Source organism: Dendrobium catenatum, unplaced genomic scaffold (assembly GCF_001605985.2).
Source record: "Dendrobium catenatum unplaced genomic scaffold, ASM160598v2 fragScaff_scaffold_231, whole genome shotgun sequence".
NCBI lineage: Eukaryota > Viridiplantae > Streptophyta > Magnoliopsida > Asparagales > Orchidaceae > Dendrobium > Dendrobium catenatum.
The window spans coordinates 11,286,541-11,299,827 of record NW_021318693.1 but is presented as its reverse complement, the minus strand read 5'-3'; the positions used below and the strand labels follow the sequence as shown (position 1 = coordinate 11,299,827).

The following is a 13,287-nucleotide window of genomic DNA, read 5'->3' as shown; positions in this document are numbered from 1 at the left end:
AGAGCAAGTCAACTCCAATATCTCATCCTCCTTAGCCAATTTCACAGTACCTCCCCCCTCTCAAATTTCTCATCTTTAATCTCAAAAATATTGTTCCAACCCAACTTACCAATAGTCATATGGCGCCTTCAACTCTACCAACATTTTTCTGCCAACGGTTTTGACGAACATCTTAGTGGAGCCAATGCCATTCCAACCGATAACCTCTCCACCGATTATAATCTATGGCGCCTTATTGACTGCAACCTAATCTCTGCCCCATTCTCCACCATATCACCATTCTCCACCATATCACCATCCGTTCTTCCCTATGTTATGTCATATATATATTTGCTTTATAGATGATAGATATATAATACTAAAGTTTTAACTAAATAATAAAAAATAAAGTGGCATGCATGTTAATCTCTCAATCACAGAGCTCTCCTTGACCTATTGGTTGAGATCTTAGACTTCCAACTAAGAGATATAGGATTCAAGTCTATGTGTATGCGTTGTGTTTGTGAGTTTGCCTTAAATGACCTAAATGCTCAAAAAAAAAAAAAAAAATGTGTATGCATTGTGTTTGTGAATTTGTCTTAAATGACCTAAATGCTCAAAAAAAAAAAATATAATGTAGCAGAGCAAGAAGAGTCGGAGAAAGAGAAGAGCAGAGCTCTCAAGTCCGAATCATGAGAAATAAAAGCTTAAAAGTCTCGTCGGAGAAGCCGGAGATGGCGGAGACGCTACCGGATATCTAAAATCTCTTCCGCCATTACAACGCTCTGTACTTCAATGATGCTCTCGGAGCTTGCATTGTCACTTCGAATGCGCAGGTGAACTCATCGTCATTTCTCTTTTCCTACCATATCTCGAATTTGAATCTTCTTGTTCAAAGTCGAGGAATTTTTTGCAGATTTTGTTCTCCTAGTCCCCTTTGTTCTAATTCAAATTCTGGGAATGTGCACCCATAGTTTATGGTTATGCTTATGTGGCTTTTATTTGGTTTTGTCAAGATTTTACTGTTGTTCTTGGGTTTATTGGATCTAGAATTGGGCGTTTAGGGTTTTTTTGTTTAATTGTAATTATTTGAAACCGATGTAACTTGAATTTGAAAATTGAGTTTGATGATTGTTTGTTTTTCATGAACTCGTTTTTTTTTTAACTACAAGAAGATAAATTTCACCTGTTTTGTTCTTAGTTTTGTATAATTTTATTATCATTATGGGGAGAAGATCGGAAGGATATGTCCATAACTAAGAGGGCATAATTTTGAATTATGTTATCATATTTATGGAACTTCGCCCAAAAACCTTTTCCCGCTTGTGAGAAACGGTTGCGCGCGGCCAGGGGCGGAGCCAGGATTTTTTTGAAGTGGAGGCACAAATCATTGATGTAAAAAAAAAAAATCTTAAAACTTTTTAGCCAGGCTTGCAACCAGCATTGTTGATTTCAATTTTTTTAAAATAGTTAGTTATAAAAAGATAAAATATATGATAAAACAAAAAACTTATATATTATCTATAATTTCTCCCATCAAATCTTCATTTTTTGAAATTGTTTGTACAATTAATTTATTATCAATGTTATTAAATATATCATTCTTACATTTTTTTTTAAGTAGCTTTATAGTATAAAAATTAAAATTTATGTATTAAAAAAATTATTTTAAGATGCATTAAGAAAGACATCATAGACGAAGCCTTAGTTGCCAAATAGAGGGTTAGATTTTTGTTATGCTCCTTCTCTGCTCATTTAATCGATAAACAATCTAAATTAAAATACTATTATTTTCAATGTATTGGCTAAATAAATAAAGCAGGAATTTGAATCAAAATGCATTATATATAAACCTAAAAATAAAATTGAAACATTTTTTTGAAAAAGTGATAAAAAAATACTAAAAAATTTATTGGTAAACAATTTTTGGCATGTTGTAGGTACAACGGAGTGGATTTTATCTAATATCATCTATCAATACTAAACAACAAAATATATTATATAATTCAAAACATTAATGTACATATCTGTATTCATTATAAAAAATCATATATAATTGAAGGAGCAATTACAAGAAAGAGAACAACAAGTACGTGAATTAGAGTTGATCTTGGAAGAGAAGAATATAGAATTGCATGCAGTTAAGATAGACAACGAAGCGGTATGGGCTAAAGAGGATCTCTTCAGGGAACAAAATAAAGAGTTGGCAACAAGAGAACGTAACAACTCATAATCTGAAAGAGCCCAGCTTCTTAAAAAAATTCTTGATTTCCAGGAGCATATTCAAGATAAAGAGAATCAATTTCTTGCCTTAGAAGAACATCACAGAGTTTCTCAGGAAACAATCCTTTACAAGGATGAGCAATTAAGGGAAGTGCAGGCATGGATGACACGTGCTCAGGAGATGGATGCTTTGCAATCAACAACAAACAGGTCTTTACAAGCTGAACTTCGTGACCGCACCGAAACAGGGACAAGTTCAGTTTCGGTAGAAGAACTGGAAACTCGAAGTTTTCCATCAGAGCCAAATGTCAAGCTGCTGCTTAATACAAGGGCCTCATTTGCTTTCACTTGGTTCCCCTCGTTTTGCAGGTAAGATGATGAATCAGTTTGGTTTTCATGAACAATCTGGGAGCTATCCTGGTATACTGCACTCTTACCTCTCAACTCGGCAAGCTCCAAATGAAGTTGTTGTATAGTTTGCAGATGGTGACGTTCCATATCCACAAATTGTTGCTGCAAAATAATCCAATATTGATTGAACTGTTTGGTGCGGTCACGAAGTTCAACTTGTAAAGACCTGTTTGTTGTTGATTGCAAAGCATCCATCTCCTGAGCACGTGCCATCCATGCCTGCACTTCCCTTAATTGCTCATCCTTGTAAAGGATTGTTTCCTAAGAAACTCTGTGCTGTTCTTCTAAGGCAAGAAATTGATTCTCTTTATCTTGAATATGCTCCTGGAAATCAAGAATTTTCTTAAGAAGTTGGGCTCTTTCAGATTCTAAGTTGTCACGTTCTCTTGTTGCCAACTCTTGATTTTTGTTCCCAGAAGAGATCCTCTTTAGCCCAAACCGCTTCATTGTCTATCTTAACTGCATGCAATTCTATATTCTTTTCTTCCAAGTTCAACTCTAATTCACGTACTTCTTGTTCTCTTTCTTGTAATTGCTCATTCAATTATATATGATTTTTTAGAATGAATACAGATGTGTACATTAATGTTTTGAATTATAGAATATGTTTTGTTGAAATTTATTTCTGAATGAAGATTTATCTCCATCATATTTAGTAAATGCTTTATTTAATTATTTTCTAAAAAATGGATTTGCTAAAATTTATTTCTATGTGAAGAATGATCTCTATTATATTTATTAAATGTTGAAATTAATATTCATTTGATTGCTTTTTAAAAAATGGAATTGCTGAAATTTATTTCTATGTGAAGAATTATCTTCATCTTATTTATTAAATGCTGAAATTAATATTCATTTGATTGCTTTATTAAAAATAGAATTGCTGAAATTTATTTCTAGGAAAAGAATTATCTCCATATTTTAATCATCAATTCAATCGAGCGAATCTTCGCTCGATTGAATTGATTAAGAAAATATGGAGATAATTATTTACCTAGAAATAAATTTTAGCAATTCCATTTTTAAGAAATCAATCAAATTTTTATTAATTTCAGCATTTAATAAACATGATAGAGATAATTCTTCATTTAGAAATAAATTTTAGCAATCAAATGAATATTAATTTCAGCATTTAATAAATATGATGGAAATAATTCTTTACCTAGAAATACATTCCAACAATTCCATTTTTAAGAAATCAATCAAATAAATATTAATTTAAGAATTTGAAAAGCATGATGGAGATAAATTTTCAATTAGAAATAAATTCTGGCTATTCCATTTTTAAGAAATCATTTAAATGAATATTAATTTCAACATTTAATAAATATGATGGAGATAATTCTTCACTTAGAAATAAATTTTAGCAATTCCATTTTTAAGAAAGCAATCAAATGAATATTGATTTCAGCATTTAATAAATATGATGGAGATAATTCTTCACTTAGAAATAAATTTTAACAATTCTTTTCTTCTCAATATACCAAATCCAATAAAAATTTCACCATTCTTTTTTTTGGCAATTAGTTGGTTGTAAGACCAATCACCATAAGGTTGCTTCACTTAACAAGTTACTTTCACAAGACAATATTTATAAAGGTATTGGCTAGACGGATGATTCTCGAACTTCAAACTCGGAAACTATTCTTTCACGTTTTCTCTCCTTCTTCTTTCTTTCCTTTCTTCCATGCCAAGCTGTGATGCCAAATGATTGAGCAAATGATTTTATATATTTTTATATTTAACAATATTTTGAGAGTATGATGTTCGAGAGAATCTTTCATATTCTTCCAAAATCTCTTAGATTCCATCCCCAGCATCGTGGAGGCACTACCTGGTGCCACAACACTCCCTCAAAACATAAATTCTTGCCAATGTTTTGAGAGTATGATGTAGGGGCTCAATAAAGATTGGCACTGCAAAGCTCCTAGAAGGAAAAAAAAAAATCTAAAATCTAGAGTTCACCTTTTTAACCCAATTTCTCAACAACTCTATATTTCAATCAACACAATAATACTCATAACTACCAATTCATTCAAAATTATAATAATTGACAAATAACTACCTAGACTTCAGACTACGTGTGGTACAGTAAGGAACCTGTGAGGAGAGATGGATTTGGGTGGCAAGTTTAGGTTTATATTCCTGTTAGTTCTACCTTTTTTGTGATCATGATGTAATTGTAGTGATAAACCACAGCGTGACTAAATTGTATATGTTTATTTTAGGTTATGAATCAATGTGTAAATATTGGCTAAATAGTAATGTATGTATGTTTTTCGCTATTCATATTATCTGGATAAAATTAGTAAGCTATGGTTGATGTTTAGATGATAAAAAGATGAAGTTTTTTTTTCCAATTTTAGATATTAGGGTGCTACACTGCACCTAATCACAACCCTTTGTACATCATCGCCTAACCACGGTGCTCCAGCCATTGCTTCCCAATCATTATCCTTTGACCAACATTGCCCAACCATAGTTCTCCAACCATTATCGCATAACCAGGACTTTCGACCAACATCTCCCATGTGACCAACATCTCCCATGTGACATGAAATAATTTGAATGAATTATATCTTTGTATCTTCTATTTAATCTACCAAAGCCTCTAATAATTATTAAGATAAATCAATCTAGTGAAATCAATTATAACTTATATACATTAATTTTATTACCCAAAATTCATGTACAATAACTAAGAGTTTAAGATGTAATATACATCTATCATTAATCACTCCTATCTACAAAAGAATAATTCCAAAATATAAAAATGAGACTAAACCTGAAGATCCTGATTAGCCTCACTTCACTAAGTCCTAACTCATCTCATCACTAAAATCATACAATGAACTACAAAAGCCCAATAGGTTACGAGAACCTACCACCACAGTCAATACAAGACATTTAGAATTAAAATGCATACTTCACTCCAAATTAGTAGAAATTGTAGAAAATCTATATGAATTTCTCAATCAATCAGTGATCAGTGTGAATCAAAATGATCAATAAATGAGAGCAGATCAATAATTACGACAAATCTATATTTTTATACAAGGTTGTGAAAATCGGACCAGACAACGAACCGGAAGAAGGAGAGTTCACGTTTCGACCTGTTTGACCTATCGAACTAGGGTTGAATCAGATGACGTAATAAATAATAATATTATTAAAAATTAATAAAATTAGCATAATATAATATAAGTATATGAGCATTTAATAATAATTATAAAATTTTAAAATATATAATAAAATTTTATACATATAATTATCATTTAAGAATAATATTTAATATAATATTAAAAAATTGTGATCATTAATATAATATAAATAATTAAATATATGAGCATTTAATAATATTTCTATTTTTTAATGTATATTGTTTTGATTTCTTCCTTCTTCCCTCTCCCCGTCGTTGTTTTCATTTTTTTTTGATATTAGGAATTAATTTGAAATTCAAATTGTTCAAAATTTGAAATTCAAATTTCTTTCTTAATTTAGCTCACCTATTTTTGGAAAGTGCTCAATTGAAATCATAAACCCATGACAAATTTTGGATTTCAAATTTCAAATTTGAAATTTTTCTTAATTGGGTTTGATCCACATTTGGAAGGTTTTAACTCTCCAATTCAAAATTGAAATTTGAATTAGGAGTTAAATGCCCCCTCAATTTCCTCCCATTAATTCCCCAATTAAAGCATTAATGGCCTCTTAATTTGAAATCAATTTTCAAATTAATTTCCCCCCAAACTCTTCAAATCCTGAATTTAATTTCAGGATTAACAATAAATCTTGAAACAATTTCAGGATTATCTCATAAGTTCATTTAGAAATAATTCAAATTATTTCTCTTTTTTTTTTTTTTTCCTTGGCCGAATTCTCCACAGACTTATAACCCCCATATTTATTTCCTATTTCAATTCTTTGGATTTGGAAAGCACGTCCCAGTCACCCTTGATTGCTGCCGCCCAATCCCTTACCCGTTCCCCCTCCTCCTCCCAAATTCTCTCCCCCTTTCATCAAACCTCCTCTTGAATCCTCTGCACAGATTTTCTTCCAATTGGTTCTACTTTCTCCTTATGAGAAATCTGTAATTTTCTAAGGCGTTGGCTAGAAAAATCTGAAGACCTTATCAGATTCTGGAAGGATTTGGGGTTTTTCTTCAACACACATTGATGACCAGCCGATCCCGGATTCAAGGAAGTCCCTGTTTAGAAGCAAATTAAGCCTTAATTCCCTCACTTCTCTCCACCTGAAAATTCCTAAAATCTGTCCACGAGCAGTGTTCATTTTAGGAAGATTTGAAGAGCAAATCTGAACGCCACTCAGCATTCTTTGTGAAAATCTGAATTTCTCTCAGATTTTGAATAAAAATCTGAAGTAATATTATAGATTTTGATAGGAGTTCCTTTCCCTAGCAAAGTCCGCTCTAGTTCTACATCACTCTCAGAAAAACCGATGACTCTGAAACCCTTCATGAATAAATTTTGCTCGGGATATTATGATTTAATCTTTTCAAATAATTAATAGATAAGTGATGAACAGATTTTGATCAACTAAAGGAAAAATAAAGAAATTTCAGTTGGTTTCTCCTATTCCAAATAAATGGATGATAACTAATTTCTATTGGATTTCTTTTATAATTTCCACTATTAGCAATTCCTTCAAAGAAAAAAGAACTCAAGTGATTATCAGCAAGAAAATTAGTAAGGGGAGACGAAATTACATTTATATCAGAGGTCCAGAGTGTCAAGTTATCTCGGAGGAGTTGCATGATTAATGTGCTATCCTTGTAGGATTCCTCTCCCAGTGTGTCCAGCTCCGAGATAGCTTCATCAAAGGCCTTTACAGAAGAAAAAAAAAATGAAAGTTAGAATTCGATAGATCAAAGGAATAATGTGAAATTAAAAACCAGGCAAACATGAAGGATTCCTGCAAACAAAATTAGCCAATTTGAAAGGATTACTAATATAAAAAGGAAGAATGAAAAGATTTAAACTTAATAAGAGCAGATGATGCTTCATATAAATGTACTAAATACTTCTACTAGAATGAGAATACTATATTTCTAAAATTCTAAGGAAATTCCATTTAATAGATAGATGAAAATCCATAAAATCTACATTGGAATACACAAAGCATAATCTATGCAAATTCAAAATTTCTATAGAATCTAATTCGATAAGAAATTTATATATTTTCAATTGAAAGAAATACATCTGACTTAGTCTAATCTATTAATATTCAATTGAGAATTAGATCTACATTAGAAAATAGAATATATCTATTTAGAAGATTCTATCTATCATGTAAATCTAGAATTATAATATGAATTTAAAACTATAAAAGAATAATGAAGAATAATCAGTATTCAATACAAGACAAAAGAATTAGACTATTTTATATTTTAATATATACCATTCCTAAATATAATGATTTCAAAGAATACATATATAAAGAGAGATACATGATACAAGGGGAAGAGGAAAGACTGTCACAGCTTCATAAAAAATAATCTCAAGTTTTATTCAACACTAAATCAATCTCATAGACTTGGGGTCCTTATTTATAGTTAGAGGGTCCTCAGGTTACAAAAAAATAAAAAATGACACAATTGAAAGAAAATTGGCTCGAATATAAATTAATAAGGCAATAAATAACTCTAAGAAAAACAAATCCAAATTTTCTCAAAATGTAAGTGCTAAATAAGAAAATGGAGTCTTTAAATAATCACACCAACGACATCCAACATTTGTTCTAGCCATCATCAACTCCCATGAAGTGCAAGTAACTCTCCTATGTAGAATTAAGCTGAAGGTACTCATCCAGAAGGTCAAGAGACATACATTGTATGACCTGAAAGGCTTGTATGACCTTATATAATAGAATTTGCTCAACAACTGAAATTGGGCAGAAGTTGGAGGTAAAACTAGAACTAGTGTTATTGGTGGGATGCAAAAATTCCATTCATGGAGATACTTTATAGATATTTCGGAGCTTAAAAGAATCCTTAAATGTCATTAGATCCTCAATGTTGTGAGTCAAACTAACATTCATCTCAGCAAGTAAATCAATAATGTATATGCATTAGTTCCAAGCGTACAAAGCATCTTATAAGGGCCTACGACGAGGGCATTTAGTTTCTTAAAAGAGTTAGTGGGAAGCGTTAAGAGGAATATGAACCAAGACATAATTAATTACCTTCATTATGTTCTTGTACATGTCATTTTGCAAAACAAAGATTTTTTAATATTAGAATACAAATTATGCACATAATAAATAATCCAATAACATTATACTATGAATGCGCGGATAAGGGTATGAGATCTATAAGCTTCCTAGATTTTTAACCTTGCAATACTTCAAAGGGTGATTTTTTAGTGATAGTGTTGATAGAGTTATTGGGAGTAAATTCAATCGTAGGTAACAATAAATGACAATTTTCTAATGAAACAGAGATAAAAATTTTATTTATGTGCCAAACTATTTTCATGATACTTTTCAGAACTAACTAATAAACTTTGCATCCTATCAGATGCAAAGGAAGTGGGAAGACCATATAATTGAATGATTTCTTTAACATATAATTTGTCCATATGCGGGCCACCAATAGTCTAAACTAAGAAATAAACCATAATTTTAGAAAATTTATAGAGCAACACCGATATGAATTCGTCCACAAGTAGTTCTAAGCAATCCTAACACAAAATTCATGATGATCTCTAGCCAAGGCACTAGTAGGAGAAGTATTTCAATTTTATTTTTTGAATAAAAATTAACAAATTCACACAATAATAAGTAGGACAATTCATCATATCACAAAATAATGTTGAAAATTACCTGCTTTGCCAAACTGCAAGCACGATCCGGAGAATTCAAGATTTCATAATAGAACACAGAAAAGTTAAGTGCCAATCCCAACCTTATAGGATGAGTTGGAGTGAGATCAGCCAATGCAATGTCCTGCAATTTTTTTTAAAAATAAGTGCATATATCCCTTAGATATGCATTATTTGTAATGTTTAAAAAAAAAAGAGTTGGGATTGTAAGAACAAAACTAAATCATAGCGATAAGACATAGAGCACTTATTATATAGTGAAGCAAATCAAATAAAGAAAAGGTCCCAACCTGAGCGGATTTATAGGCTAACAGTGTGTTCTCAGCAGCCTCCTTCCTCTCTGCTCCAGTTTTAAACTCAGCAAGGTACCTGTGCATTAATTATTTACCCGTATAAAAATGGTAAAAAAATCTACTTATTTGTGCCGAATTAATTCTACAAATCTCTACAAACCTATGGTAATCACCCTTCATCTTGAGGTAGAAGACCTTTGACTCAGCTGCAGTGGCAGAAGGAATGAGATGGGAATCAAGCAGCTTCAGGATTCCATCACAAATCTTGCTGAGCTCATCCTCAATCTTCCCACGGTAGTTTTTGATTATGGCCACATGATCTTCATTCCCGCGACTCTCTTCCTTCTGCTCAATGGAAGATATGATCCTCCACGAGGCCCGACGAGCACCAATTACATTCTTATAAGCAACAGATAGAAGATTGCGTTCCTCCACAGTTAGCTCCTCCACATCAACTGTTTTTGCTACCTTCTCCATAAATTCAACCATCTCCTCATATCGCTCAGCCTGCTCAGCAAGTTTTGCCAAATAGACATTCTCATCACGCGAGGACTCTGCTGATGACATTTTTACTTGTGATTTATGTTATGAACGATAGCTCAGCAAGACTTCTGGGATCTGCATCAAAATATTGGCAAATCTCAATCTTTTTTTTTTTCCACAAAAAAAATAATCTAAATTAAGTACGAGAAGGAAATAATATTCACGGTTCGCACATCCAAGTGTTGAATTTACCATGTTCCAAACAACCAACATAAATTAGCAGAAAAATTAAATTAGAAAAATAAAGCAAAGGGTAACGAATTATTACCCACAAAATGAAAAAAAAAAAATCATAAAAGAAATAAGCCACGCTATCCAGTTGACTTTCAAATGTAAAAGGGAAAAACAAAGCAAGAGGGAATGAAAAAGATGACATCAAGAAAACAAAAAATCTAAGGATCATCATAGAACAAACAAACGCCAAATAAAAGCTCCAGTTGAGGCAAACAGATCCAACAACAAACACCAATTACATTAAAAAAACAACTCAGATGCTAATTAAGGAGTAGCCGTCCGAAAATGACCAAAAACAACTAAAACAAACGCAAGGACCTGCTTCCACCTAAACGAAACAGCGCTCCTAGGCACGATTAGGCCGATCCGATCCGCTCCAAGTTCGAACAACCTTAAAAATCTGAGAAGATGCAAGGCTCGAGACGAAGAAATAGCACAGAAACTATGAAGGCTTACCTGCTTATCCTCGATCTGGATCGCCTTTATACCCGACGCGGAGCTCCTTAGGGCCAAGGCGAAGAGAGACAGGAGCGAAGGTGAAGGGAAGCCCTAAGAATGGCCGGCCTATATTTGTTCGGGAGCAAATGGCCAAAATGACAGGTAGACAAGCTGACCCGCTTTATGCGGAGCGCTGACACGAATCAACTGCCCGAGCCTTATGCGACATCGTTATATTTTTAGACCCTCCAAGAAAAAAATAACTAACTTTTTTATGCTCTCATTTGGTTGGATGAGATATGTAAAAAAAAAATTTGCAATTTTAATTAAAAAGTTTAGGAAAGTTTCATTTTAAGAAAATTAAAGTTATTTTGAAAAATTGTAAGATTTATACCTTCTAAATATTTGCATGAATATAATTATATCAAATTCATGAACAAAATTTAAAATAAAAAACTTATTTTTCATTTTTTTTATAGAACGAGAAACAATGATTAAGTTAGAATTTTTGGCATTTTTCTATACTATTACACCGAGTTTATTGCTTGAATAATATATAATTGCATTTGCTTTTACATGTACTCAGTCGATAATCGTCATGTTACAAATAGAAGACTCATATCCATTAGGTCCCCACAAAGGAACACCAGACCTGACTCGCTCAGATCTACAAATGAATGTTGCACCTCGCGGGGGCACAGAGGATTTCATCAACCAAGCAACTCGCCACTCATCTCATTGAAGGAAAGTAGCCATCGCAGCAACAGTCCCTCACTTGAGGCTTGCACCTTCATCCTCACAAATCCAAGACCAACCACATGAAAGCATCAGCTAAGCTCGACATATTGAGACCAAACGATCACTGAGTTTATCTTATCTACAGCCTCAATTTACTCGCCTTCTCCTCTAGGCAATCCAAGGCTCGGCACAGATCTGTGCGTGCTTTGGGTCTACGTACAAAGTTAAGATATTAAACACTCTATCTCTTTATTATCGTGATATTCAAGCACGCATCAAATAGAAATATTTATTAATTTATGAAAAGAGAGCAAATTGTCATCATTTTTCATATTAAGAAAATGAATTTTATCATTCTCAACTCAATAAAAAAGTTCAAAAGTTGATTCTCAAAATAAATTATCTCCAACAGATTAAGACTTTTTTCTATGTTTAGCATTCTAGGCTGTTTATCTTATGATGTGCTTTAAATTTAAGCATTTCCTATGGCAAAATTAGTAATAATATTTTGGACCTAAATTTTTATAATTATTTTTGATAAATAAGATGTTTTCTATTATTTTAATTATATTCTCTTCTACCAAAGTTGCACTTATACTTTCCTTAAGAAAATTATATTCCTTACATAGATTATTCTTTTGATTATATTCTACAAATAATGGAAGAATTTATATATTTTACAAAATTCTATTGTAATTTGTTATAAACTATAACTTATGTGAAAGTTTGTGAGGGTTGTGAAACTCTAAAGAACTAGTCCCGAGGCTAACTAAATTTGGGGGGGATTAGTGGTTAAAAAAAGTTCTTTAAACAAAAGGAAAAATCCCCTTCTTAAACTCTTTCAATATCTGAAAAAACATAATCAATACAATGTAATATCAATCACAGATTTTCAACCGAGTTGTTATATCAAAAAATAAATACGAAAAATAAAGTGCAAAAAAATAAAACAAAGATCAAAAACATCATAGATTTATAATGGTTTTGTCAACCTAACATACGCCCACTCCTCTGAGCCTCCCATTCCAAGTATTGCACTAAATCTTTAATGACTCTCCTTTAACCTCCACATCTAGGCGAAGAAGCCATTACAAAATCACTTTCGCCAGTGCGGCGGAGTACCGTAATCCTTTTTCTCCCTCCAAGAGACGGCAGAGGATCATAAATCCTTTCACATGTAGAGAACCTTGAATCGCTTTCACCTCCTTCGGTGCGGCAGAGTAGCCGAGTCTTTTGTCACCAAAAAGATATTCTTCTTCCCAAAACTTCGCTCAAGACAAACCTTAAATACGATCACTACATGAAAATCATGTATTACCGGCAAATTTTTTGGCAGAAAAAACTTCATTTTTCGGTGGATTTTAAAGTTTTTTTTATGCGGATTTCCCATGGAAGTGTTTTCACCGATAAAATGAGTGTTGGAAAAATTTAAAGGCAAAAAAAAATCGCAAACAAATTTTTTAACGTAATTTGGCCGCAGAAAAATTTTTGGCGGCTCCCATATGGAGAAATTCCACCTGAATAATTAAAAATAATAATAATAAATCTAAGTTGGCTTCCCCACCCAGCCTGCCCGCAGCAGCTACCCG

The 13,287-nt window shown here is 32.4% G+C and overlaps 1 protein-coding gene across 3 annotated transcripts; it reads right to left on the bottom strand.

The window, feature by feature from the left end:
* Positions 1-7,150: 7,150 nt before the first annotated feature.
* LOC110111641 (14-3-3-like protein) lies at positions 7,151-11,136 on the bottom strand. 3 transcript variants are annotated; one of them, XM_028693180.1, is made up of 5 exons: positions 10,979-11,136; positions 9,906-10,363; positions 9,743-9,821; positions 9,454-9,576; positions 7,151-7,456 (listed from the first exon to the last, which is right to left on the bottom strand). In XM_028693180.1, the coding sequence occupies exons 2-5, from the start codon at positions 10,310-10,312 to the stop codon at positions 7,166-7,168; spliced, it is 900 nt and encodes a 299-aa protein (XP_028549013.1). In that variant the 5' UTR covers positions 10,313-10,363; positions 10,979-11,136; the 3' UTR covers positions 7,151-7,165. The 3 variants fall into 3 exon arrangements, with proteins under 3 accessions (XP_028549013.1, XP_028549014.1, XP_020699256.1); XM_028693181.1 differs by having other exon boundaries at positions 10,851-10,989; XM_020843597.2 differs by lacking the exon at positions 10,979-11,136 and adding an exon at positions 10,841-10,972.
* Between the last annotated feature and the right edge of the window lie 2,151 nt (positions 11,137-13,287).

Coding starts and splice junctions, on each gene's coding strand:
- LOC110111641 (XM_028693180.1), bottom strand. CDS start 10,312: ATGTCATCAGCAGAGTCCTCGCGTGATGAGAATGTCTATTTGGCAAAA. Junction 9,577..9,742: donor TAGCCTATAAATCCGCTCAG/GTTGGGACCTTT, acceptor AAAAAATTGCAG/GACATTGCATTGGCTGATCT. Junction 7,457..9,453: donor CTTGCAGTTTGGCAAAGCAG/GTAATTTTCAAC, acceptor TCTTCTGTAAAG/GCCTTTGATGAAGCTATCTC.